We start from the raw sequence: 27,284 nt of genomic DNA on the forward strand, positions 1-27,284 counted from the left end.
GGGCAGAGGTGGGGGAACGCTCCAGGAACAGACAAATATTGCCTTAAATGCACCCAAAAAAGAAAGGCAGCCTTGGCACGTGACCTGTCAGGAATTGCTTGGGAAGGTGGGAGGAAGGACTGAGGAGGATGAGGAGGGTGAAGGATTGAGGAGGATGAGGAAGGACTGAGGGAGGATGAGGAGGGTGCAGGACTCTGGGGGGTTTAGGAAGGTGCAGGAGTGGAGAAAGGTGAGGAGGGTGCAGGACTGAGGGAGGATGAGGAAGGACTGGAGGAGGACGAGGAAGGACTGAGGGAGGATGAGGAGGGTGCAGGACTGGAAGGTTTAGGAAGGTGCAGGAGTGGAGGAAGATGAGGAGGGTGCAGGACTGAGGGAGGATGAGGAAGGACTGAGGAGGATGAGGGGGGTGCAGGACTGAGGAGGATGAGGAAGGATTGAGGAGGATGAGGAGGGTCCAGGGCTCTCCCCCGCACCCCAGCCCAGCCTCAGCAGCCACACCCGGTCCAGGTGAGAGCAGCCGCAGCAGCGATGCTGAATTGGGAAGGGTTTCCATGGCAACGCAGGCAGGGAACCCCCAGACCCGCGGCTGCAGGAGGGGAGCGGGGCGGGCACAGCTCCTGCACAGCGCAGGGAACTCCCAGGCTGGGAATTTGAGGGATTTTGCTCCGTCCCGGGCAGCAGAGCAGCCTCTGTCCCTGCTCAGCCACTCCCAGCCGCACCCAGCGCTCTGATTCCCAGCTCGGGCTGCTCAGACAGCGCTGCATGAAAAGGAATTTGGAATAAATCTTCCAGACAAGATCCTTGATCAAACCCCGCGTGGCACAGGGGGAAGGAGAGGGAGAAACCCCACCAGGCTGAGGCGGAGACTTCAGACAGAGGGGTGGCAGCATCTGCAGGAGTGACGCTCCCAGGGAGCAGCCTGGCTCCGGGAGGGTGGCTTTTAATCCCCACCCGACTCCCCAAAACAGCATTCCAAGGCTGTAGGATTTAGTATTCCAACAGCATCAGCCTGCTCCAAACCGCTGCTGCAGCTGCTCCCGGGCAGGGCAGGGCTTTTCCTTCCTGGAGGGCACCCAGGACAAAGGAGCAGCTCCAAACGCACCCTGAGGCCACCAGGGATGGACCTGGCCCCTCCCAGCCCGGGAACACCGGATGGATCCCTGAGGGAAATCAGGGAAAAGGCACCACAGGGAAGGAGCTGGGCTCAGGCTGCCTGAGGGATAAAACACCCCCAAAATGCTCAATCTTTACCCAAACCCCGTTTTCTCTCCACACAAGTGCTGCTCCCTACCCCAAAGGCCCCATAATTCCCCAATTCCCCCAAATATTCCAGTTTCCAGGCATGTGCAGCAATAAATATTTATTTGGGCACGGGCCACAGCCACTGTTTTTGTACAGGACAGAAATAACAGGGTTTCAGTCAGAGAAAAGGCACTGAGGATCAAAGCTGGGACAGGGCTGGCCAAAATCTGGGATTTTTTTTGTCTCCAGAGGGAAACAGAACTGGATTTTAGGATTGCTCAGCCCTCCCCAGCCTAACCCTGTTCCAAACACACCCAGGGAGGCCCCAAACCCAACTCTGGTTTCTCTGGATGGAACAAGGACCAAGGGAATCCTGCTCCTGGGGCTCTTCTGTGCAGGAACGATCTTGGAAATTCAGGAAAACGGGGCCCTGTCTCCAAACCTTAAACATACAAGGATTATTGCAAAAGCAGGATTATTCCCAAAGTCCCAGGATCAGCCCTTACACAACCTCCCCCGTGTTCCAGGAATTTTCCCCTCGGAAAACTCCAGGCTCTGGCACAGATGCTGAGCTCAGCTCGTCCCAGTATTTTTAGACTCTGGCTCAGGGGAGAATCTGTTGATCCAAACAAGTGTGAGTGGCAATCAGAGCCCTCGGAAGGGGCAGGGACAGGGGAGCTTTATCCCAGCAGGAATCCAGGCCTGGCCTCTCCTTTGCTCCAGGAAGGAAAGATCCTCCTGAAAGGAATTCTACAGGAGACCGACCCAGCCTGCCAGGAATGGCCCCAGCTGTGCAGGAGGATGAAAACTCTTCCCAGTGAGGCTGGGGAGGGGCTGGGATGGATTCCCAGAGAAGCTGGGAATCCCTGGAAGTGTCCAAGGCTGGATAGGGCTTGGAACACCCTGGGTGGAACTGGATGAGGTTTAAGGTCCTTCCAACCCAAACCATCCTGGGATTCTGGGATTCTTCCCTTCTCCCCAACACCGATTTCAGGTCAGGAATGTCCATATTAAAGTGTTAAATCCCAATATTCCCAAAGCAGAGCAGGCCAGGCCAGGCCCAGGGATGTCACTGCTCCTCCTTCTCCTTCTCCATCTTCCTCTTCCTCCTCTCCATCCTCTTCTGCAATTTCCTCTTCAGCTGCAGCTGCTTCTTCCTCTCCAGGGTCTGCTGCACCTTCTCCCGACATTCCTTGTTTTTCTTCTTGATCTTGGCCAGCTCTGCTTTCCTTTTGGCCTCCAGGTCTGGGTCCTGCGGGGGCAAATGCCAGGACATCGGGGACAGGCCCAGGACATCGGGGACAGGCCCAGGACAAGCCCTTGGCCTTTCCCAGGTGCCCACGACTGAGGAGGTTCCACAATTCAGACCCTTCTCCCTTTTCTCCAGAGCATTTTTAGCATCATAATATTTAATATTTTCGATCTCATAGTATTTCATGTTTTTAAGATCCTAATGTTTCATATTTATTTTAGGATTATTTTAAATAAATCTTCCCCACCCAGAAGGGGAGTGAGCCCAGCAGTGAGGGAGGGAAGGAGGGACTGTCCTTCCCTTTGCCTTTCCCTTTTCCACACTTTATCGGCCTTTAAGAATTCATAAAGCAGCAGCTCTCACCTTCCCTTCAAGGATCATCTGTTTCCTCTTATTGATTTCTTTCTTCTCATCAAAATCCATCCCCTCCAGCTCCTGGAAAAGGGAAAAAGCAGCAGAGCAGTCGGGAATGGGAAGAGCAGCACAGCAGGAGCTCAGTGTGCTGGAAACTTCAGGGCTGCAGACCCAGAAACCTCAACCCTCAGCAGCAAAAAACCCTGAAAAACTGTGAAAAAACCGAGCAAACAACGGGCAGAGAGCAAACTGAGCCTCCCCCACATATCCCCGGGGTTCTGCAGGAATTTTTTCCCAGGATTTCCAGGGAACACACTCACGATTTCACACTCCCTCCTGGTGACGTTCACTTGGGTCAGGATGTCCAGCACAAGCTGCTCCTCCACGGAGAACTCCTTCAGCTTCAGCTCTAAACCAGGGTGAGACATTGAGAGGCTTACAAAATCCCAATCCTCAAGGGAAAAAAAATCCCAGTGCAGTCCCTGGAACGATCGGTGGGACTGGTTTATGTTCTGTTGTTAAATGTTAGATTGTTACACGCTGTGATCATTGACTTCCTCAGCCTCCAAGGGATTAAATCCTCCCCTCTGCCTGCAATCCCCCACAGCACGGGATGTTGCATTTTTTGGTCCATTTCCCAGGGAAAAAAAAAAAAAAAGGGAATTTGAACCTGAAGCAACCTGGGCTGCTTTAATAAAGAGGAGCTCCACACGATTTCTCCTCCACTAAAAACAGCAGCAGAACAAACAAGGTCCTGCCTGACACCCCCAGGAGCTGAAATCAGGGGTTCAGCTGCTCCTGCTCTCTCCCAAGCCTTTGGCACACGTGGAGAAGGAACCTCCTGGCAGCAGGACCAGAGCCCCACTCACTGATCTCCTCCTCGATGGCGTGCACCAGGTGGATGTCGTACTGCGTCACCAGCGTGATGGCCATGCCCTTCCGCCCTGGCATGGGGGAAAAACAGGGATGGGGGAATCCTGGCAGGCACACAGGGATGAATCCAAGCCATTCCAAACCCATCCATCCCCGGGAGCCACCCTGGGGTGCTCAGAGGGCTCTTTTTGCTCTGAAATCCCGTTAACCATCGGCGCAGCTCCACGTTGGTGTGACCCATCCTAACACACACCAGGGCAGGATCCCAGTGATCCCAGCGGATCTGAGGACACTCCTGGGACACCCATGCAGGGCCCAGCCCCTCCCTGGATCCCCGTGGCCCCCGGAGCAGCCGTGGTGGCCCCGCTCACCCGCGCGCGCCGTCCGCCCCACGCGGTGGATGTAGATCTTGGGCAGCCCGGGGGTGTTGTGGTTGATGACGACCTGGACTGCAGGAATGTCCAAACCTCTGGAATGCAGGGGGAAAAAAAAACCAAACAAACAACCCACCCAGATGTTGAAAAACAGCTTTAATATCATAGGGTTGTAAAATGCCAGAATGGTTTGGGGTGGAAGGGACCTTAAAGCCCATCCAGCTCCACGCCCTGCCTTGGCCAGGGACACTTCCACTATCCCAAGGATCTCAGTTTCATTCCTGCTTCCTCCAGGAGTCCCATATCCTCATGGAGAGAGGCTTTACTGGCTGACTGGAGAACAAACTCCTTCCTCACACAGTTAAACAATTCCCTCTCCCCTCGGAGCTGCTCCCTGGCAGCCCCAAGGAACCCCACAGGAACCACAGCACCCACAGGCTGCAAACCACAGCTCAGAGAGGTTGGGAACAGCCCTGTCCCACCCAAAAGTGGGGGATTTGAGGGTCTGCTCTTGCTAAACTCAGCCTAAACTGGTTCTGGTGAACAAATCCAGGTGTGAGCGCTTCTGTTTTACCTGGCAGCGACATCAGTGGCGATGAGGATCTTGAAGATGCTGGACTTGAACTTGGCCAAAGCTGCAAATCTCTGTTTCTGTGAGCAGAAAGTTCCGTGTGAGGGGTGTGGGATCCACCTGGAAGCAGCCACCTGCCAGGGCTGTGCCTCCCTCACCTGCTTCATCATGGAATGCAGAGCCACAGAGGGGAATTTGTATTTCCTCAGCATCATGTTCAGCACCTGGCAGTCCCTTGAAAGGAGAAAAAAAACCAGGAAAACAATCAGGATGCACCAAAGGAATGGATCAGGACAGAGCTGGGACAGGCAGGGACACCTCCCACTATCCCAGGGTGCTCCAGCCCGGCCTGGGACACTTCCAGGGATGGGAAAACCGTGCCAGGGCACAAGGAAACAACCCCAAGGGAAAACCCCACTCACTTGCAGGTTTTAGTGAAGATGATGATGGCCCAGTCGTCGTGCTCGTCCTGGAAGGTCTGCACCAGGTGCACCAGGTAGGCATCCTTCACCGCCTCTGGCACCAGCAGGTACCGCTGCTCCAGCTGCTCCACCGTGCGCACCCTGCGGCCGGCAGTGGGCACAGGCAGCGGGCACAGGGAGCGGGCACAGGCAGCGGGCACAGGGAGAGCCCGGCTTTGCTGAGGCTGGGAAGCCCTCCAGGATCACCCAGGCCAAGCTGTGCCCGTCCCAAACTGCGCCCAGCCCTTCCCTGGACGCCTCCCTGAGTAGTTCCGAGCCCTGGCCACCCTTTCCAGGAGGAAATTCCCGCTGATGGGAACAGCTTGGGGCCGTTCCCTCCTGTCCTGGTGTCCCCTGGGATCCCCCCCCGGCTGTGCCCTCCTGGCAGGGACTGGTGGAGATTGGGAATGTCCCCCCTGATCCCGCTTTGCTCCAGGCTGAGCCCCTTCCCAGCTCCCTCAGGAATTCTCCAGCTCCTTCCCAGCCCCCTCAGGAATTCTCCAGCCCCTTCCCAACTGGGAATTCTCCAGACCCTTCCCAGCTCCCTCAGGAATTCTCCAGCCCTTTCCCAACTGGGAATTCTCCAGCCCTTTCCCGGCTCCCTCAGGAATTCTCCAGCCCTTTCTCAGCTCCCTCAGGAATTCTCCAGCCCCTTCCCAACTGGGAATTCTCCAGCCCTTTCCCGGCTCCCTCAGGGATACTCCAGCCCTTTCCCAGCTCCCTCAGGTGCTCCAGCCCCTCCACATCCTTGTCCCGACGCCCCAAAAGGCCTCAGCAGCGCCAGCACAGCGCGTGGGACACGCAGCAGGGGAAAAGCAGCAGAAGGAGCAGCAAACAGGGGAAGAACCCGACTCGTGGGCACTCACTCGGATGCAGCCTCCCAGAAGAAGGGCCTGTTGGCAGCCAGGGCCCTGAGCTCCGTCAGGGTGGCCGTGAGGGTGGCACTGAACAGCAGCGTCTGCCGGCGGGCGGGCACGGCCTCCAGGATCACCTCCAGGTCGGCGGTGAAGTCGGCGCAGCCCTGCTCCAGCAGCCGGTCAGCCTCGTCCAGCACCTGGGAATCGGCTCCCTCAGCTGGATTCCCGGCTGGAAAGGCAGCAGCAGGAATCCCTGAAATCCAGGCAGGGCCCCAGGCTTACCAGGAATTTGAGCTTCTTGAGGCTGAAGGTGCTGGAGCTGCGCAGGTGGTCAGCGAGGCGCCCGGGGGTGGCGATGACCACGTGGGGCTTGCGGGACAGCTCCAGGGCCTGGGCCACCATGTCTGCAGGGAGAACCTCGGGAATGGCAGGGAATTGGGCAGGGAGCCCAGAACCAGCCGGGCTGTGAAGCTGGGGGATGCCACTCTGTGTGCTCCCAGCAGGATCTGCTGGGCAGCGGAGAATCCAACCAGGCTGGAATAGGAGCAGGGCCAGGGGCCAGGGAAGGGCTGGAGCAGGGACAGGACCGAGGGGAAGGGCTGGAGCAGGGACAGGACCTGGGGAAGGGCTGGAGCAGGGACAGGACCGAGGGGAAGGGCTGGAGCAGGGACAGGGGACAGGGAAGGGCTGGAGCAGGGACAGGAACCAGAGAAGGGCTGGAGCTGTGTCTGGGGTTGGGATGGGGATCCGGGAAAGGCTCTTCCCCCCGAGGGTGCTGGGGCACGGAATTCCCCCAGGGAACGGTCCCCAAGGCTGGCAGAGCTCCAGGAGCGTTCGGACACCGCTCCGAGGCACAGGATGGGATTCTGGGGTGTCAGGAATGGTCGGGACGGTCCCTCCCAGCTCAGGGAGTGAGCGGAATTCCTCCTCTACCCCCGCCGGGCTCCGAGGGGGAGGCAGAAGCTCGGGATGCCCCGCAGGACTCACCCAGGCCGCCCACCACCACACAATCCTTCAGGCCCAGGGGTTTGCCCAGCACTCGGAACTGCTCGGCGATCTGATACGCCAGCTCCCTGCGGGGAGGGACAGCTCAGCCGGGCCCCGGCTCTCCGGGACCCTCCCGGGGCTCTCCGGGGCTCTCGGTACCTGGTGGGCGTCAGCACGAGGCAGAAGATGCCGTAGGGATCCTCGGACAGCACCTGCAGCACGGGCAGCACGAAGGCCGCCGTCTTCCCGCTGCCCGTCTTGGCGCAGCCCAGGCAGTCCCGGCCTGCGGGAGGCACCGGGGCAGCGTCAGCGGCCGGGCCCGCGATCCGGGACGGGGGAAAGGGGCCGGGAGAGCGGCGGGTCCCGAGGGAGGGATGGGAGGCCCGCGAGCGGCCGTCCCCAGGATAGGACCGGGCGCACAAACGGCCCTTCCCGGGTGCGGGAATGGCCCGCGGCGCTCACCCTGCAGCACGGCCGGGATGCAGGCGGCCTGCACGGGCGTGGGCCGGACGAGTCCCACCTGCCTGGCCTGCTCCGCCAGCCACGGCGCCAGCCCGAGCGCCCGGAACTCCGCCATGCCCGCTCCGCGTGCGCGCCGGCGCGCCCCGATGGCGTCACCGCCGCTCCGGTCGCTCATTGGCTCGCTCGCTCTAACCACGCCCACACTCGATGCAGCGCGTCGCTTTGATGACGTTACTCCTTCTCGCGTTGCTATTGGCGGTCTCCATGGAGACGGCGGCTCCCGGCAGCCCCTGCGGCGCGGGCGCTTCCGGGGACGTGTCTGAGGGCGATGGCGGCCGGGGCGGGCGCGGCGCCGCCCGGGGAGGTGGACGAGCTGTTCGACCTCAGGAACAGCTTCTACATCGGCGCCTACCAGGCCGCCATCAACGAGGCGCAGCGGGCCAAGGTCGGGCACGGCGGGCGGCGCTGAGGGGCCGCTGCCCGGGGCCCACCGCAGGGACACTAAAGGCGCAGGGTTGGGGCTCCCTGAGGGTGTTGGTGGCCCCGGGAGTGTTTGTGTGGGGCTCGCCCGGGGGTTTGTTGTGGATGTCTGAAGCCCTCAGAGGTTCTTGTTTCCTCCCTCCCTTCAGCCGTCCAGCCCCGAGAAGGAGGTGGAGAGGGACGTGTTCCTGTTCCGAGCCTACATCGCCCAGGTGAGGCTGACTGGGGTTTCATAGGAACTGTGGAACTGTTTGGGCTGGGAGGACCTTCAAACCAACCTTCCACTGTCGCCAAGCCCCGTCCAGCCCGGCCTTGGGCACATCCAGGGGCAGCCACGGCTGCTCTGGGAATTCCCTCCCAGTATCCCATCCATCCCCGCCCTCTGGGAAGCCCTTCCCTGTGTCCTGATCCCCCTGAGTTCTGCTCCAACTCCAGCCTGCCTTTCCTGCCTTTCCTAGAGGAAATACGGGGTGGTCCTGGACGAGATCAAGGCCAGCGCCAGCGCGGAGCTGCAGGCAGTGAGGATGTTCGCAGAGTTCCTGTCCAGCGAGAGCCAGAGGTGAGGGCTGCTCCTCCCCTCTCCCCACGGGGGACAATCTGCAGAGTTGTGGGGTTTGTGGTGCTGCAGTGAGTGTGGAAAAGGCAGAATTCCACAGAATCCCAGAGCTGTGGGACTCTGTGACTTGGAGGGGGTTTAAGGATTATCCAAACCTCCCACCAGCTCCAAGTCTCATCCAGCCAGGCCTTGGACCCTGCCAGGGGCAGCCTCAGCCTCTCCCATCGTTGTCCCTCATCCAGCCAGCCCCAGGTTCCCTCTCTCCCTGCCCACAGGGATGCAATTGTGGCAGATCTGGACAAGAAGATGGCCAAGAGCGTGGATGTGGCCAACAGCACCTTCCTGCTGATGGCAGCTTCCATCTACTTCCACGAGCAGAATGCTGACGCTGCCCTGCGCAGCCTGCACCAGGGCGAGAGCCTGGAATGGTGAGGGAATTCCCAGCTGGGACCAGGGCCGTGCTCCTCTCCACAGCCTGAGGGGCTGCCTGAGCCTTGGCAGCACCCAGAGGCTCCTCAGAGGTTTTGCTTTCGAGGCACTCGGGGATTTGGGGCTTTTCCTGCAGCTCCAGGGTTCTGGTTCCCGAGGGGGATGGGAGAGCCTGGTATTGATCCGGGTGGGCTCCATGCCAGGGAGGGAGCTGGCAGCGCTGCAGCTCTGGGAGTCGGAGTGGTTGGGGCTGGGAGGGGCCTTCAGGGTCATCCCAGGGTGCTCCAAGCCCTGTCCAGCCTTTCCTTGGACGCTCCCAGGGGTGGGAATTCTCTGGGAATCTGTGCCTGAGCTGGATCAGTCCATCTTTCGTTGTCCTTGCAGCTTGGCCATGATGATCCAGATCCTCCTGAAGCTCGACAGGCTCGACCTGGCCAGGTGGGATTTCCCTTTCCCTTCTCCTTCTCCTGGTGTTTGTGTGGGGAGAGCCTGGAAAAGGGAACACCCAGCACCTTCTGTGCTGCAGAATTGTGCTTTGAAAGGCACAAAGCCCTGGAGGTGACAGAGCTGGAGCTCGAGGTTTGATCTCCCCTCCAGCAGGACGTGTTTGGAATCTCTCTCCTGCATGTGAGAATCAAACCAGGCCTCTCCTGGTGAAATATTTGCTGTTTGTCACATTCCCAGCATGGAAAACTCAAGAGGAGAACCCCCAAGGTTTTGGTTTTTGTGTTGAAACCACCTTTCCTTTGTGATTCCTGCAGGAAGGAGCTGAAGAAAATGCAGGAGCAGGATGAGGACGCGACCCTGACCCAGCTGGCCACAGCCTGGGTGAACCTGGCCATGGTGGGTACCTCCCTGCTCCCAGGAAGCAGCCAAAACACACTCAAATATTCCCAAAACATTCCCGAGGAGGTTGGGGAGCTGCTCTGCTGCCCCAATCCAGACTCCAAGACAACAAATATCCCAAAAGATGTTTGGGAATGAGGCAAAACCACTCGGTTTGGGAGTGCAGGGGGCTGAATAAACTCCTAAAATTCCACGGAATCCAGGCTTCCCCAGCCTGTTGTTCCATGAAAACAACTTCTGGCACTTGGCTTTGTTACAAAATCTCTCCCTGCCTTTACTGGGTTTCCTGAGAATCTGAACTTTCCCCTCTGAGTGGAGACCCCACCTCTTGGAGAACCTTCCTGCGTCCAGAGCCTTTGGAGAGCCCAGGTGTCCATCTCTGTGTTTAATCCCCACCCCCCTCATTTTCCACCTCCTTTACGGCACCAAACACCCAAATTGCTTCTTTTGAAGTGGATTTTTCCTTCTGAAGCCAAAGCTGCCTCCTTTGGTCCCTTGAGTGGTGCTGAATTTGGACCATTTTTTGCATTTCTTTGCTCTGGGTTCTTCCTGAGCCTCCGGAATCCCGCGGATCCCAACCCCGGCAGCGTCACCCACAACAATCCCACCGTTCCCCCGAAGGCTTCACACACCCCACAGAGGAGCTTTGGTGGGGAATGAGGATCCCCAGCAGCAGGCAATGACCCTGTGCATGTTCCTCCTGCTTTTCCAGGGCGGGGAGAAGCTCCAGGATGCCTTTTACATCTTCCAGGAGCTGGCAGACAAATACTCCTCCACGCTGCTGCTGCTGAACGGCCAAGCCGCCTGCTGCATGGCCCAGGGCAAGTGGGACGACGCCGAGGGAGTGCTCCAGGAGGCTCTGGACAAGGTGCAGCCTGCACTTCCCAGAGCTGCCCAGCACAGGGAGGGTTTTTCCTGCTGAAATCCGGGTTTATGGATCCCTCTGGCTGAGGGCAGGGCTGTCCTTGGGGTTCCGGAGGGTTTTGGGTTGGGAGGGGTTTAAGGATGATTTTATCTCCACAATCCCAGCTTGGCTCCAAGGTGGCTTGGGATACTTCCAGGGATGGGGCAGCCATGGATTCTCTGGGAATTCCATCCCAGGGAAGCATCTCTTCCCAAAATCCACCCTCTGGAAGCCACTCCCTGTGTCCTGGGCCTCTCTTATCTCTCTGATAACGCCCCGAGTCCTTCCCTGCCTGTTCCTGCAGAGCTGGCCTGGGTTTTCCTGGGATAATCCAGGGCTTTTTGTTTTCCAGGACAGCAGCCACCCTGAGACCCTGCTGAACCTCGTGGTCCTGTCCCAGCACTTGGGCAAACCCCCAGAGGTGAGGTTGGATTTGTTGGATTGGGTGTTCCCTGGGGGGTTTGGAATTCTGGGTGTCCCCAGCAGGATTTGGGGATTCATGGGATCATTGTGGGAGTGGGGAGCTCCCAGCTGCAGGGAAGTGGTGGTGGTACCTGGAGTGGTGGGAATTGTCCCTGCCCATGGAATTAGATGATCCCTAAGGTCCTTCCAACCCAAACCATTCCATAATTCCAGGTTCTTGAGGGAAAAGGGCAGAAAAACCATTTTGGGTTCTAAATTCAGCTCCTCCTGATTTTTTTTTTTTTAACTTGAAACCACCACTGAAAGTTTATTTTTATTACTTATTACTTATTTTTATTACTTATTACACTTACAGTGTGTGTGCGTGGATCCCACTGGTTTGAACTGGGACACAGAGAAAATCGGGATTTTAGGTGTAAAAAAAACCACACTGGGGTGGGATTTGTTTCACTCTGTCAGCCCAAAATTTCAATTTCTCGTCCTCCCAGGTCACCAATCGTTACCTGTCGCAGCTGAAGGATGCTCACAAAAACCACCCCTTCATCAAGGAGTACCAGGCCAAGGTAGGGAAGGGAAGGGAATAGAAACAATAACAGAAATAAAGAAAATAAATTGAATTTCTCCACGTCCTGACGGGTTCTTTACAAACACCTTCTGAGGGGGCAGCTCCATCTCGTTCACTTTTTCCAGCTCTTTTGGGAATCCCAGACCTGGAAGAAAAGCTCTGAGATGCAGATTCTTAATCCAGGTGGAAATTTGTGCTCCAACAGGAAAAAAACCAGGAGAGGGAATTTGGGGAGAGGGGAAGGGAAAAGCAGCAAAATGGGAAAAAAAAAAAACCCTAGGGATGCATGGGATGATGTTGCTGGAATTCCTTCAGCTTTAGGGAGCTGGTAGTGGTGTGTTCAGCTAGAGGAGGGTTAATAAATGTAAATTTGGGGATAAGTGATCGATAATAATTAATTAATAATTAATTTAATACATTTTTGGTTGGCTGTGGTTGCAGGAGAACGACTTTGACCGCCTGGCCCTGCAATATGCACCCAGTGCCTGAGCTGGGCTGGGACAGCCCTGGGACAGCCCTGCCAGCTGGGATTGACGTGGGAATTCCCTCTGGGACACGGAAAATCCCCCCTGGAACACGAAAAATTCCCTCTGGAACTCAGAAAATCCCCCCTGGAACACGAAAAATCCCCTCTGCACCCCAGCAGCTGTGGGAACACCCGAATTTGGGGGATGGAAGCCCCACCTGAGCCCTGAACTCTGCTTAAAGGACACTGCAGATCCAGATCCATTCCTAATAAAGCCTTTCCTGGATCTCTGTGGGCTTGGATTTCTGGGATTCCAGCCCTGAGCCCGGGGGGATCGCAGTGGTAGAGTGGGAAGGTGAATTTCCAGCACCTCCATAGATCAGTCCCCAGTTCTGCACCATCTCAGCCCATCAGGAGCCGGGAGAAGGATCCTGGGCTCAGATCCCAGAGAGGGAAAATCCCCAAATGAAAAGAATCCTCCTGTAAGAGGCTCAGGCTGAGGCTCAGGCAGTGAAGCAGAGCCAGGAGTGTCCTGCAGCGTCCTTGACACCAATCCCTGCCGGGAATGTCGAGGTCGAGCCTGGATTCGTGGGAATTCTTGTGGCCGTGGAGCCCTCCCTGACCCCGAATTCTGGGATTATCTTTGGAATTCTCCCTCAGGCAGGGGGAGCAGGGGGCTGTGCTCTGGCACCGCATCCCAGGGGGGTTCCTGGGTGCCCCCCTGGCCGTGCTGGCACTGAAAGGGCCCTTTGTGCCCAGCTTGGCTCCTTCCAGGCCGGGCTTTTTCAGGGGATGAATGTTCCCTTTGTGGAGCTGTCTGAGGGAGCCTGAAAGGGTCCTGTGTGTGCTCGGGGCAGCCCTGCCCCACTCCAGGGCCCTGATAAATTGACTGCAGAATGTAAACAGTCAGAGCAAGTGGCAGAGCAGGAGCCAGCAGGGGCTGGGAGACACCGGGGGGACACGGGGGCACCTCCAGAGCAACGAGTTTATGTTTCAGTTTGTGTTTCCTCCCTGCTGCCCCAGAGAAATTGGGGGTTGCAGACAACCTGAGGGACTCCAAATGAGGTTAAACTCGGTTTTATTTGGGGATTTTCCTTTCCCTGGCAGCTCCAGGGGTGCCTGGGATGAGGATGATGATGGAGCTCAGTGAGGTCTTTTCATCAGGGGTGACCTTTGGGAGGGAGTTCGATTTTCACAGGTGGATTTTATTATTCCAGACTCATCTTGAAGGTGACTTTCATAATTCCAAACCCTTAAACTGCAACAGGTGCCCAAAACTGAGCTGTGGGGGGAGATTGGACACACCTGGAAACTCCCGAGGAGCTTGGGAAGGGCCAGAGCTGCTCCGAGGTTTGTGCTGAGAGGGAGGGAAAAAATACCTGGAGAAACAATTTCCTTGGCTTATCAAATGAGTGAAACGCTGACAGGAGAAGGCTCAGGTAGGGATTTTGAACGTGCAGCTCCGTGCTCTTGAACCCGCCCCGAAGTGGCACCTGAACCCCCCAAATTCGCACCTGAATCCCCTGAACTGGCAGCTGAGACCCCCAAATTTGCCCTTGAACCTCCTAAATTGGCACCCGAGACCCCAAAGCGGCAGCTCCGTGTTGCCACATAATTGTGCCCAGCGCCTTCCAGCCCCGAGGGTTCCCCAGGGCAGTCACAGGAATTTCCCCACCGTTCCATCACCCCCGGTACCGAAATTTGGGGTTTTCCTCGCCCTTCCCCTCTCCAGCGCCTTCCCACCGCGTTGGTTTCGCTTTCTTTCCGCTCCCCGCGTCCCTCCCGAGCCGCTGCCCCCTCCGGGAGCCCCGGCCGAGCCCGAGGGGGGCCGGGCCGTGCCGGGGGGCGGCTCCTACCCCGGTACCGGCGCGGGGGGAGCGCGGTGCCCGCCCCGCCGGAGCCTGCGCGGGGCCGCGGCCGTGGCAGCTCCGCGATGCCGCCTCCGGAGCCCATGCCCGGCTACGGGGAGCTGCTCCGCCGGGGCTACGGCAGCCTGGCCGCGGCCGCCCGGGGCTGCGGGGACTGCGGCTGGGAGCTGGCGCGCCGCACCTGGGCCGAGAACGCGCACCTGGGCTGGGCGGAGGTGCTGCTGTGCGGGCTCTGCGCGCTGGGCTGGACCGCGCTGCGCCGCGCCTGCTCCCGCCGCCTCTTTCGGGTCAGTGCCGGGCACCGGGAGGGCGATGGGACGGGGACGGGATGGGGATGGAAGCGGGGGTGCGCGGAGGGCAGCGCCCGCCCCCGGCCGCGGGGTTGGGGATGGGGGGGATGCGCGTTTTCCGTGCTTTAGGGGGTGAGGGATGCGCCCCAATTCCCCTCCCGGCGCTGCAGCATCCCGAGGGACCGGGAGAGCCCCCGCCGCACCGGGAGAGCCCCCCCCGCCCGCCGCCGCCTTCCGCCCCCTCCCCCCGCCGCCTTTCCATCGCTGCATCCCCGCAAGGTTGAGGGTTTTTTCTTCCAGGTTATTCCCAGGTTGTTCCGTGTCTTCCTCCGGAGCAGCATCCCGGAGGATGGAGCATCCCGGTGCACCGGGAGAGCCCCCCCTGCTCCATTTCCCCCCGCCCCATCCCCCCCTGGATCCATCCCTGCATCCCTGCAGGGTTGAGGGTTTTTTCCTCCCGGTTATTCCCGGTTTATTCCCAGGTTGTTCCGTGGTTCCGTGCCTTTCCCGTGCCCGGGGGTTGCATCCTGTAGGATTTGAGCAGCGGCAGAGCCCCCCCTGCTCCTTTCCCCCTTATTTCCCCCCCACGTTTCCATCCCCGCAAGGTTGAGGTGATTTCTTCCCGGGTTATTCCGTGCCTTTCCCGGGGCTGCATCCCGAAGGATTTGAGCATCCCGGTGCGCCGGGAGAGCCCCCCCTGCTCCTTCCCCCCCTCCCGTTCCCATCCCCGCATCCCCACAAGGCTGAGGTTGTTCCTTCCCGGTTATTCCCGGCTTGTCCCTTGCCCGGGGGAAGGAGCGGGGTCACATCCCCGCGTGTCCCCCCGCGGTTTTGGGGCGGCGGAGCGATGGCGCGGGGCCGCTGGCTCGGTGCTGCAGTGCCGGCCTGACCTTCCCGGGGCGCGGGGATGCAGCGATGCTCCCGCCCGGCCCCGCATCCCCCGGAGGGGCTCGCTGGCCGCTGTCCCCCGCTCCTGTCACCGCCCGGCTGGGGGACAGGCCGAGCAGGGGGTCCCCGGGCGGGGAGAGCGGCTCTGGCTCGTTCGCGGCCGTGCAGGAGAGCGGAGCTCCCCTCCCTGCGCCGTGGCTCCGTCCCTGTTTCCTCGAGAGATGCTGCAGGCTCTGCCCCGGCCTCCAGAGGACTTTAAGGGCAGAACTGCCGGAAATCTGGAGGATTTTGGGGTCAGGGGACAGCCCCGAGCTGGCGGCGACACCCTTTTGTCACCTCGCTGTGCCAGCGGGCCTTGGGGAGCTCCCGGAGCTGCTGGGACAGGCCTCGTTCCTCATTCCCCGGCTGAGCTGGATCCTCATGGATCAGGCAGCTCCCTGTGTCCCTGTGGGAGCCGCTGCTCCCCCTGCCCTAAAGGGGCTCCTCCTTTGCTTAATTGGGGTGCAAAGTCCAGCCCGAGCCCCCCGGACCCGTTTAGAGCTGCTGAAGGGGCTGTGGGTGAGGAAAGTGTTGGGAATTTGTGCCAGACTGGATTTTCCCTCATTCCCTGCCCCGTCTGGCTCTGATGGGCACCTGGCAGTGCTGGATTGAGGCCGGAGGGAGCCCCGGCTCTGCTGGAACAAACTGAAGCCGATTCCATTCGTGCTCCAGTTCCCCCTTGTGTGAGGCCCCCCCAGAGCGAGGGCTCAGCCCTGGGAGCCCACCCGGAGCTCTGGGAGGCTCCTGGCAGCTCCTGCGAGCACCAGGGCGTCGTTCCCTGGGGAAATGGGTCACTCCTGTAACTGCAGAAGGGCGAGGGGGGCTGAGCAGGGCTGGTTCCTGTGGCTCCATCTGCGTGTGGCTGCTCCTGATGAGATGCTGAGCGCGGTTCCGGCGGCATCAGCTTTCCCCCGGCAGCAGGGAGGGACAGCTCTGTCTCTCCAGGCCTGCATTTTGAAAAGATTGGAAGCTTTTCCTTGCTGGAGCTGCTGTGGGAGAGGAGGGGAGTTGTGGCTTTTCCATAAAACCCATCAGGAGGTCGGTTTGGATCAGGTGGGATCTCGCAGCCCCTGGAAGGGCAGTGCTGGGCTGGGGTGGTTGAGGGGAGAAAAAGGAACTGTTTCACCCTGGGAACTTCTTCCCTGGTCAGGATTTTGCTTTTTGGGGCATCCTTCCTCATTCTGAGCCTCTCCCTGTGAGAACCGAGAGCTGCCGGGGATGGAAATGACTCCTCCGGGTGCCCAGCACGTCCCTCCCTGCTCAGGAACCATCAATCTCACGGTCCTCCCTCGGCAGCTGGGCAGGAAGCGCCTCTCACCACAAGAGCATCGATGCACCTCGCTCAGCTCCGGCCACGAGGGCTGCTCTGAGAAACCTCTGAAGGTGCTGGAGCCTCTTCCTGTGCTCTCTGTGGGGTCAGAGCTGGTGCCTTGGGCTCTCCCCCAGCTCTTATCCCACCAAATCTCTGCTCCAGCAGGTTCCCCAGCCAGGCTGGAGCAGCAGCAGAGGTGGTGCAGGTTTGGGAAGGGTTTGGGTTGGGTTTGAGTGGATTTTCCAGCAGTTTTGGTGCTGGTGGTTTTCTCCTCATCCTTCTCAGAGCAAATTTTTGTCCTTTTGCTGCTTCTTCACAGAATCCTCAGTGCAAACACATCAAGGGGTTGTGTTGGAGTGGGAAATATCCCAGTTAGGGCAGGAAATGTGGATTAAAAGGTAAGGAAAGACCATCAGAGTCAGCTGTGCTGGCATGTGGACATCCCTGTGGGATTTATCTGTCCTTTCCCAGGCCTTGCCCGAGCCTCTGCTCTTTGTCTCACTGGTTTCTGGGTGCTCTGCAGGAGCTCCCTGGGGTTGCAGACCAGCTCCAGAAATTCAGACCAAGTTCTAGGGAAGTGCTGCTAGCCCTGGAATCCTTGGATTTGCCCCCTTGGTGCCACGTTGGTGTCCGAGCTGTGCCCTTGGAGCCAGGACTTGGATTAAAAAGCAGCAACCTGAGCACATCTGTGTTAATTAAACCCCCTGGAGGGCACCTGAGCCTGGAAAAGGAGCGGGAAAAGCTGGGAGAAGCCCTTGGAGCTCTCTCCTTCCCCAGGCAGTGCCCTCGGGCAGGTAAATCCAGGAGAACCCTGGATTTAAGGCACAGCTGGAATTGCTGTGACCAGCCCCAGCCTCCAGCCCCCAACCCCGCCGAGCTGCTGGACTGGAAATCCCTGAAGGGAACTGGGAGTGAGTCCATGAAAATCGTCTGGGTGGGAAATCTGGGTCTGGGGGTGGTCAGGTGTCCCCTCTGTCCCCAAGGCTTTGTGCTGCAGAGGGCGGAACTCTCCAGGTTTGGCCCAGACAGGAGCTGGGTTTTTGTCCCGGTGGTGCCCAGATTTGTAGGACATCCCAGTGTCCTCTGCAGGGAAAAAGGTTGGAAAATGTGCTCAGGGAAGCAGGGCTGGAGGGGAGGGATTCCGAGCAGCCTCAGGGAGGATGTGGAAGCTGGAAATTAAGGATTCCTGGTGTCCCTTTCAGCGATTTAGGCAACTTTTCCTCACCCTGCAGCAGGGCCAGGATTTATTTTTCCAGTCCCCAGCACTGGGATAGGGGAATGTCCCCAGAAGTGACCCCCAGCACAGTCTGGGAGCAGAGCACACCGAGCTGGGGGGAGGCTCTGCTGTTCCCTCCTTTGAACACAAACCCTGGAAGCTCCAGAGGGGAGGAAAGCCACAACAAAGGGCCCTTTCTTTCTTCCCTGGGGCCGGAGCAGCTCGGCGGGGGCTGCTCTGCTGTGTCAGCACGTGGGGCGTCCTCAGAGCGTCTCCTGCTGCTCCTCTGCCCTCCAGGGACAAGAAATCAAGGGGAAAAAAAATAACATCGGGTCAATATTTTTGGTGGGAAAAGCGCTTTTTTCCACAGGTCTGTGCGGGAAGCGTCGTCCAGAGCTTGGCACGGGGCAGGGAAACTGAGGCACGGAGCTGCTGCAGGGATGGAGAGAGGAGAGCTGGGGCTCTCCACCCCCTGCTCGGCTCCTTCCCCTCGGGGGTGGGGGATAATCACTGCCCCGGGGTCCCCAGGCTCGTTTGGGGTCAGAGATCAGGGACCTTTTACTGGATGTTCCTTTGTTTAAAGCTGCCAGAGGCAGGGGTGGGGTGGGATACTGGGGAGGAATTCCTCCAGGATGGATTTCCCGTGCAAGCCGTGGCTGCCCCATCCCTGCGAGTGCCCCAGGCCAGGCTGGACGGGGCTTGGAGCACCCTGGGATGGTGGCAGGTGTTGATTTTAAGGTCCTTCCGAGCCATTCTGGGATCCATTGGGAGCCCCATCCCAGATCTGGGAGCAGCGTCCAGCCTGGGGACAGAGGGGACAGAGCCCCTCGGGGCTCTGGGAAGCCACACACGGAGCTCTGGATGTGTCCGGGCCGCTCCGCGGGCTCATCCCTCCCCTGTGCCCCAGGAAAAGCCGCGGTGGCACTGCCAGTTCCCGGGGATGCTCCGTGCCAGCCGCTCCTTTGTGTCCCTCGGGAACTCGCTGTGCCCGCAGCCAGCCCTGGCACCGCTGGGCTTCAGCCAGGCCCCGGCCCTGGGCGGGGGGATCCAGCTCCTCTGGAGCAAACCTCGATTCACAGCCCCCGTGTCCCTGCCCGGCTGCTCCGTGTCCCGCTGCTGGAGCTGGGCTGCATTTAGGGATCCCCGACTGTGGATTTAGGGATCCCCGACTGTGGATTTAGGGATCCCCGACTGTGGATTTAGGGATCCCTGGCTGTGGATTTAGGGATCCCCGGCTGCTCCGTGTCCCGCTGCTGGAGCTGGGCTGGATTTAGGGATCCCCGACTGTGGATTTAGGGATCCCCGACTATGGATTTAGGGATCCCCGGCTGCTCCCTGTCCCGCTGCTGGAGCTGGGGGTGGATTTAAGGATCCCTGGCAGTGCTGGAGGCTGGGAAAAGGGAGAGGAGCTGCGTTTGCTCCTTGCCCCGGGTGTTTCCTGACCCTTTGGGCAGCCCCGGCTCCCGCTGGGTTTCTCTCCGCAGCTCCAAACCCCTCTCCCAGCTCCTTCCCCTCATCCTGCTGGGAATGCTGCGGGAACGGGCTCCTCCCCCGGGCCCATCGGTGCTCCCGGTGAATCGGAGGGTGCCCGTGGGGAGGAGGAGGAGGAGGGGGAGGAAGAGGAGGAGGTTGCCCTTTAAGCAGAGCCCCATTACATCACTCGCCAGGAGCCCTGGGCTCTTCCAGCCGGAGCCAGATCCCGGCTCCCGACGCAGCTCCGTCGCCCGTAGCAACAGGCATCTCTGCGCCGTTGTCATGGCAACGGCAGCCGGGTGATGGGAGGACATCCCCCACCCCCCTTCCCACCCCACAGGGCAGAGGTGGCTCCTGCGAACTGCTCCAGGGACGTCCCTGCGTCCCCCCCGTGCCCCCCAGGCGCTGCTGGTCCCTTCCCATCCTTCCCTGAGCCGGCTCCCATTCCTGGAGTCCCTGGGACCAGGGAAGGGTTGGAACTGGAGGATCCCGGTGGTCCCTTCCACCCCAAACCCCTGTGGGGTGAGCGGGGATTTGAGGCCGAGCTCAGCATCCCAAATCCACTCCGGGATAAGGGAAGGTGTCCCTGCCCCATGGACCCCACAGATCCCTGTGGTCCCTTCCACCCCAAACCCCCGTGGGGTGAGCGGAGATTTGAGGCCGAGCTCAGCATCCCAAATCCACCCTCTGCAGGGAAAAAGGTTGGAAAATGTGCTCAGGGAAGCAGGGCTGGAGGGGAGGGATTCCGAGCAGCCCTAGGGAGGATGCGGAAGCTGGAAATTAAGGATTCCTGGTGTCCCTTTCAGCGATTTAGGCAACTTTTCCTCACCCTGCAGCACGGCCAGGATTTAATTTTCCAGTCCCCAGCTCTGGGATAGGGGAAGGTGTCCTTGCCCCGTGGACCCCACGGATCTCTGTGGGCCCCTCCACCCCAAACCCCTGTGGGGTGAGCAGGGATTTGAGGCCGAGCCCAGCATCCCAAAGCCCCGCTGGCACCGTGAGCTGTGCCCTGTCCCTGTCCCGTGGGCATCCCAATAATTGATGCTTTCTGGGCTCAGGACTTTGTGTCTCTGCATTATTTATTCACCCTTCGAGCTTCCTCCTCTTTTTCCTCTCCGTGGCTCCCGTTGGAAAAGGCCTTGGCAGCAGCTCTGAACGTGGGACGTGTCGGGGCTTCCAGGGCTGGGAAATCCAGAGCTTTTGGGCTGGGATTGGAGCTCCTGGAAAAGGGGACCCAGCCAGAGGGGCCAAAACCCAGTGCAGCCACAGCTTGGGGACAGCTGGGGCCTTAATTTAGGAGCGAGGCTGCAGAAAGTGCTGACCCGGGGCAGGGTCCTGTTACTGTCCAGGCGTTTTGTTTTCACCTCCAGCTTATCTGCAGCTCCCAGGAGCTCCCAGAGGGGGGGCTTTGGGTGTTATCGGCGCTTCGGTTCCCTCAAACCCTTCCCTGTGCCCTCCCCTTCCCTGTGCTGTGTCCTGGGGGCTCCGGAGGGGCCCCTGGCACTGTCACTGCCCTGATGGGAAGCAGGAACGGGGCCTGGAATTGCTCAGCTGCCACCGAGGGAAAACCTCCCTGCCCGGAGCCCCTGGGAGCAGGGGTCACACACGGGGAAGGGCAGCATCCCCTGCAACGTTTATTCCCAAAAAACCTGAGGCTGTTCCATGCTGGCTCCGGTTATTCCCAAAAAACCTGAGGCTGTTCCATGCTGGGTCTGGTTATTCCCCAAAACCGAGGCTGCTCCATTGTTTTCCTGCAGTTCCCAGGCTGTCCCTGCCAGGTCTGGGGTGTCCCTGTCCCCCTCGGGAGCCAGGATGAGGAATTTTGTCCTGAGTTTGAGCTGCCCGTCCTCCCCACCCTGATTTTGGGCAGATCTGGGGGAGGTTTGGCCTCGTCTCCGCTGTTCCCAGCAGGCAGGAGGGAGCTGCAAACAGCACAGGGGGAAATCCCCGGGGAATTGGGGCTGGGAAAGCCGCTGGGAGTGTGGGGAGGGGTGGCCCAGCACGAGGTGCTCGTCCTGCTCGGTCCCCAGTGCTGATGGCACTTGGTGGCAGTGCCAGCGTGCCCAGGGCTCTGCCGAGCCTTTCCCTGCCCATCCAGAGGCTTTTTCCCGGCAGCTGGCGGCGCCGCCGGCTCCCTCTGCCCGGGATAACGCGGTTGCAGCCTCCCCTCCGGGCTTTCCCTGGGCTTTATTTTTATTTTATCGGTTATTGGCTCTGCCCTGCCGGAGCCAGCTGCCCTGGGAATGCTCTCAGGATGTGGGAGGATGCTCCAGGCTCCTGCCTGGCTCCACTTCCACAGCTCCAGGCTGGGTGGGAGGATCTCCAACCTCCTGATTTCCCCTTCCCCAGCCTCTCTGGGCCTCATTCCTGCTGGAAAAATGGGGATCCTGAGCTTGGCTGGCACCACCAGAGCTCTTGGAATGCTGCTGATCCCCCCCCTGGGGATGCTCCTTTCCCCCCTCTCCGATGATTTTCCCCCTTTTCCTCGCAGCCCTTCGGGGAATGGTGCAACCTGCAGCCCAAAGATGCTGCCAAGATGCCCGAGAGTGCCTGGAAGCTGCTTTTCTACTCCTTGTCCTGGTCCTACGGCGCCTACCTGCTCTTCTGCACCGACTACCCCTTCTTCCACGACCCCCCCTCGGTCTTTTATGGTACAGTGGGAACCAGGGAGGGGTTGGGATGTTCAAGGGGACGGGAGTTGGGATGAGAAGAGCAGCAGACAACCCCTAAATTCCCATTTCTTACGACGCTGTGGGTGCAGAAAGGGCACAAGGAGGTGTCTGAGCATTTCTTTCAGTCGCTTGGTGGCTGCTGGAGGGGTTGAGTGGATGAATCAGGAGAGAATTAAATAATGGAATGGGTTGGGTGGGAAAGGATCCTAAAGATCATCTCACAGCCATGGGCCGGGGCAGCAAATCGGGGCTTAAAAATCACCTCATTCAAATTTGCTGTGCCAAATCAGGGTTTAAAAATCACCTCATTCCCACCCCCGGGGCTAAATCAGGGCTTTAAAATCACCTCATTCCCACCCCCTGGGCTAAATCAGGGCTTTAAAATCACCTCATTCCCACCCCCTGCCATGGGCAGGGTCACAAAATCAAAATCAAGGTTTTCCTCTAGGTCTAGGATAGGGTTTGATGCCAGAGGCAGAGTTTGGGAACAGCTGGATCCCCACCCACCCTCCACTTCTGTGCTGTCCTGGGAGGGACCTGGACCCCCTGAGCCCCACTGTGGCCCCCTGATCTGGTCTGAGTGGTGTCCCTGTGCCCCCCCCAGACTGGAAGCAGGGCATGGAGGTGCCCACGGACATCGCCATCGCCTACCTGCTGCAGTGCAGCTTCTACGGGCACTCGCTGTACGCCACCGCCTACATGGACACGTGGCGCAAGGACTCGGTGGTGATGCTGCTGCACCACGTCGTCACCCTGACCCTCATCGCCTCCTCCTACGCCTTCAGGTGAGCCCTGAGCCCAGCCCGGCCGCGGAATCCCACGGGAATCCCATGGGAATCTCCTGGGCGCGGAGCGGGGTGGGCTCAGCGTGGGTTCTCCACGCTCCCGAGCCCTTGGATGTGCAGCTGGATCACGCAGGGGATGACAGACCGGGGGTGCTGGGAGCCAACATCAACACTCCCCTCTCTCTGATCCTGTTTTCCTGCCCTTTTTTTCCTGCTCTTTTTTCCTCCCCCTTTTCCCGCCCTTTTTTTCCCGCTCTTTTTTCCTTGTCCTTTTTTCCCCCCTTTTCCTGCCCTTTTTTCCCCCCTGCCCTTTTTTCCTCCTGGCCATTTTTCTCCCCCTTTTTTTTTCCTGCCTTTTTCCCCCCCGTTTTCCCTCCTTTGTCCTTCCTTCCCCCCTCATTTTTCCCATTTTCCCCCCTTTTTCCCGCAGGTACCACAACGTGGGCATCCTGGTGCTGTTCCTGCACGACGTCAATGACGTGCAGCTGGAGTTCACCAAGCTCAACGTGTACTTCAAGCACCGGGGCGGGGTCTACCACCGGCTCAACGATGTCATCTCCAACATCGGCTGCCTCACCTTCAGCGTCAGCTGGTGCGTCTGTGGCCCTCACCCCAATCCCGACCTCCTTCCCTGCCGGCTCTGTGGCCCTCACCCCAATCCTGACCTTCTTCCCTGCTGGGTTTCTGTCCTGATCCCACTCCTGACCCTCCTCCCTGCTGAATTTGTGTCCCTGATCCCACTCCTGACCTTTCCTGCTGGATTCGTGTCCCTCATCCCACTCCCGACCCTCCCTGCTGGATTCATGTCCCTCATCCCACTCCGACCCTCCCTGCTGGATTTGTGTCCCTCATCCCACTCCCGACCCTCCTCCCTGCTGGATTTGTGTCCCTCATCCCACTCCCGACCCTCCTCCCTGCTGGGTTCATGTCTCTGATCCCTCTCCCATGGGTTTGGCTCTCTGATCCCAATCCCAACCCTCCCTGCTGGATTTATCCCCCTGATCCCACTCCCCACCCTCCTCCCGGCTTTCGGAACCCCCCCAGCGCCTGCTTTGGGATGTTTTGTGCTGGGAAGGAGCCCTTTGAGGCGCGGTTTGTGCAGAGCTCCCCGCAGAGCCCGGCCCCATGCTGGGCTCGGAATCCCTCTGTAGTCCCCGGGCCGTCTGTCACCACCCGGCTGCTGTGAAATTGCGCTTCCAGCGTGACAAATGACCCCGGGCAGGGACGGAGGGAGGAGGAGGAGGAGCTGTTGCCATTTTCCCACTCCCTGGGTTCAGCAGCAAGGAGCGCTTTTCCCGGCAGGAAAAGGGAGGTGGGGCTGTCCCAGATTCCAGCTGCCCCTGGGGCCGGGCAGGAGGAAAACAAAGGGATGGAGGGATGGATGGATGGAGGGATGGATGGATGGATGGGCCACAGCCTCAGTTTGGGGGGAAGTTTTGGTGAGGAATTGCAGGTGCAAGGACTGGGAAAAGCTTCCCAGAGGTTTTCCCACCCAGCTGGGAGGCCCCGCAGAGCCTCTGCACCAAACCTCTGGGATGTGCTGCTGTCCTGCCCTTTGCCAGGAGCAGGGATTGGGATGCCAGGGCAGCAGGAGGCTGTGCTGGCTCTGTCCCCTGCCAGGGAGACACTAAACCCCTGCTGTCCCTGTGCCCCGGCAGGTTCTGGTTCCGTCTCTACTGGTTCCCCCTGAAGGTGCTCTACGCCACCTGCCACTCCAGCCTCCAGTCCGTCCCCAACATCCCCTTCTACTTCTTCTTCAACGCCATGCTCCTCGTGCTCACCCTGATGAACATCTACTGGTTCCTGGTGGGTGATCCTGGTGGCCATCCCTGCCCAAACTGGGCTTGGGGACAGCAGGGAAATGTCCCCTCACTGGGGTCCCCCCTGTCCTCGCTGCTCCGTCCCTGCTCTGCTGCTGGGATTGCAGGGATGGAGGAAGGTTTGCAGGGTTCAGGGCAGGAGGGAAGGCTGGGGGGTTCCCACTCTGGAATTCAGACTGTCTCATACCCCGGGGATCCGGAGGGAGGGATAACAGCAGCTGGAACTGGGGAGAGGTGTGAATGGCCTGGGAATGTTCCTTGCATCATTCCCCTAGGAAGGAAGGAAAGGAGGATGAGGAGGGATCCCATGGGGCAGGGCAGGGGAGCTGCTGATTCCATCATCCCCTGGGATGAAATCAGGGAAGGGGAGGTGCAGGAATTCTGCTCTAAGGCACAAACCCCATCCTGGGGGGAGCTGCCCTGCCCGAACTGGGGCCGGGACAGCAGGAAAAGGTCCCCCCAGCCTCGGGCCGGGCCTGAGGGTCTCTGTTCCCCCTGTCCCCCCCAGTTCATCGTGCTGTTCGTGGCCAAGGTGCTGCTGGGGCAGATGCAGGAGGTGAACGACCTCCGCGAGTACGACATGGAGGAGAGCAGGAATCCCAGGAAGAAGGAGGCTGGGATCCAACTGCCCGAGGCTCTGAAGGAAGGGTGCGTGGCCAGCGGGTGGCACACAGGGAATCCAGGCTGGTTTGGGTTGGAAAACCTTAAAGCACGTCCAGTTCCAGCCCTGGGACCCCTTCCACTATCCCAGGGTCTGGCCTGGGGCACTTCCAGGGATCCAGGGGCAGCCACATCTCTGGGAATTCCGTCCCAGTCCCTCCCCACCCTCACAGGGAGGAACTCCTTCCCAAAATCCCACCCAAATCCCCCTTTTCCAGTTTGAAGCCATTCCCTGTGTCCTGTCCCTCCATCCCTTGTCCCAAGTCCATCTCCAGCTCTCCTGGAGCCCCTTTAGGCTCTGAGGTTTCCCTGGAGCCTTCTCCCTGCTGGGGGTACCTTCCCATGCTGGATCCTGGGGGCAGATCTGTCCAACTGCCCAAATCTGGGGACAGGAGTGGCTTCAGCAGGGAAATGAGGGAGGGAATGTGGTGTGGACGCCAGGCTGACCATGGGCTCTTCTCCTCCCCAGGCTGCACCTCAAGAACGGCCTCGTGAAGGACAAGAGGTTGTGAGGGCGGCGTGGCCGTGGCCAGGGCAGCTGCCAGGGCCTGGCACTGACCAGGACCCTGCTCTGGGACCCTGCAAAGGACAGGCCCAAGGAGAACTTCACCCCTGACCCCCTGCCAGCCCTGCCTGGGGCCGGGGAGGACACGCCACTGACAGGATTGTGCCCCTCGGGGCTGGGCTGTGCCCTGTCACCTGTCCCCTGGGCCTGGGGGCTCCCCGTGGCCCAGTCTGGCTGGGAGACCGGTGGTTTTGCTGGCCCAGGTAGGATTTGAGGCTGGCTTTGTGTCCCTGGTGTTGCTCCTGTCGTTCTCAGCCCCGCTCTGATTCCCCCTGGCTGGCACTGGACCCTCCCTCAGACCCTTCCCCAGCAGCTCCTGCAGGGTCCAGCTCCAAACTGGGCAGGGAAAGGTCCAGTCCTGCTCTGGGAAGGTGATGGAGGGACCCTCGGAGCGTCCCCTCAGGAGGGACCACTGTCACCTGCAGCTCCTGTGGGCAGCTCCCACCTCAGGAGCTTTATCCCAGCCCTCTGGAGGAGGCCCGGGAGGATTAATTTGCTTGAAAAGCCCGAGTAGGTCTTGGAGTGGCTTAAGGAGTCCCACAGGGCCTCCTCCCTGAGCACCATCCCCTTGCTGAAGGAAGAACAGAGAATTCCTGCTCCCCATGTTGGTTTTCCAGGCAGCTCCAGCCCTGCAGGTTCCCAGGTCCCTGTCCTGGGGAGCTCTGTGGGTTTGGGGCCCTCAGACCCCGCTGTCCCCTCGCTGTCCCCTCCCAGGGCCAGGACCTGCAGCTCCCTCTCCGCTGGGGACAGCAGCCAGAGGAGGGAGGGGGATCCAGGGCATTAATTCCAGGTGTGAGAGGGTGGGAATTTGTGGGATTTTTCCATGTTTGGTCCTTCACGTTGCTTCCCCTCCAGGCTCGTTGTGTGTGAGCCAGGGAAAGGTCCCGAATGGGGCTGGTGGAAATGTCCCCAAGCTGTGGCAGGGCCTTGTCCCTCTCTGTGACTTTCAGGGTGTCAGAGGAGCATCCGAGTGCTGGAATTCCTTGCATTTCCAGTGGGATTCAGGGCAGGAAGGGAATTGATAACCCAGGGTGGGTCAGAGCAGAACTGGGGTGACCTTGGAGGGATAAAACGGAGTTTTCCAGCTCTGGCTTAGAGCTGGGTGGCTGCAGCTGCTTTGGGGGGGGCTGTGACAGACGTGGTGGTGGCAGCTCTGCTGTGATGGCCAGGAGGGGACCGTGGGACCTGGGGGTGCCTGGCTGGGGCAGGGACTGGGGGCTTTTGGGGCTGTGTGAAGCAGGACTTGGATGGTTTGATGTGCTGGCAGTTGGTGGCCTTAAGAGAAAAGCGTTGGACGCCGTGATTAGGTTAAAAAAAAAGGGTTTGGGGAGGAAGAGCCGGCTCAGGGTCTGCCCCTGGATCCGGGCGGGGTTTTAGGGAGCAGCGCTGGATTTTCCACCCTCAGCCCTGACCCCACGGGCTGTGCTGGACCTCAAGTGGACGCGGTGGAGATGCGGGAGAGACTGCGGAGCTGCTGAAAGGGTTAAGGGGTGCCGGGGAGCCCCGGAGGGATCCCACCCTCTGCCCAGTCCCGGGAATCCCGCGGTGCTAATTGCGCACTAATCAGATCAAAGGCTCCAATCAGGGAATCAAC

General features: G+C 59.7%; 3 protein-coding genes across 3 annotated transcripts; 2 read left to right on the forward strand and 1 right to left on the reverse strand.

Moving 5' to 3' along the window:
* Window positions 1-1,345: 1,345 nt before the first annotated feature.
* Window positions 1,346-7,568, reverse strand: DDX49 (DEAD-box helicase 49). The gene is made up of 13 exons (XM_039566371.1): window positions 7,434-7,568; window positions 7,131-7,254; window positions 6,972-7,057; window positions 6,267-6,388; window positions 5,994-6,181; window positions 5,089-5,229; window positions 4,825-4,900; window positions 4,670-4,746; window positions 4,093-4,190; window positions 3,718-3,792; window positions 3,169-3,257; window positions 2,858-2,929; window positions 1,346-2,494 (listed from the first exon to the last, which is right to left on the reverse strand). Exons 1-13 carry the CDS (start codon window positions 7,546-7,548, stop codon window positions 2,312-2,314), a joined length of 1,446 nt encoding a protein of 481 aa, XP_039422305.1. The 5' UTR covers window positions 7,549-7,568; the 3' UTR covers window positions 1,346-2,311.
* Window positions 7,569-7,721: 153 nt separating this feature from the next.
* Window positions 7,722-12,390, forward strand: COPE (COPI coat complex subunit epsilon). The gene is made up of 10 exons (XM_039566265.1): window positions 7,722-7,878; window positions 8,063-8,125; window positions 8,372-8,472; window positions 8,745-8,897; window positions 9,283-9,336; window positions 9,660-9,741; window positions 10,457-10,612; window positions 11,001-11,069; window positions 11,560-11,634; window positions 12,078-12,390. The coding sequence occupies exons 1-10, from the start codon at window positions 7,762-7,764 to the stop codon at window positions 12,123-12,125; spliced, it is 918 nt and encodes a 305-aa protein (XP_039422199.1). The 5' UTR covers window positions 7,722-7,761; the 3' UTR covers window positions 12,126-12,390.
* Window positions 12,391-14,000: 1,610 nt separating this feature from the next.
* CERS1 (ceramide synthase 1) lies at window positions 14,001-27,280 on the forward strand. The gene is made up of 7 exons (XM_039566264.1): window positions 14,001-14,257; window positions 21,680-21,839; window positions 22,465-22,645; window positions 23,076-23,237; window positions 24,304-24,451; window positions 24,974-25,113; window positions 25,595-27,280. Exons 1-7 carry the CDS (start codon window positions 14,036-14,038, stop codon window positions 25,635-25,637), a joined length of 1,056 nt encoding a protein of 351 aa, XP_039422198.1. The 5' UTR covers window positions 14,001-14,035; the 3' UTR covers window positions 25,638-27,280.
* Window positions 27,281-27,284: the final 4 nt, after the last annotated feature.

This window comes from Corvus cornix, chromosome 28 (assembly GCF_000738735.6).
Source record: "Corvus cornix cornix isolate S_Up_H32 chromosome 28, ASM73873v5, whole genome shotgun sequence".
Classification (NCBI taxonomy): Eukaryota; Metazoa; Chordata; class Aves; order Passeriformes; family Corvidae; genus Corvus; species Corvus cornix.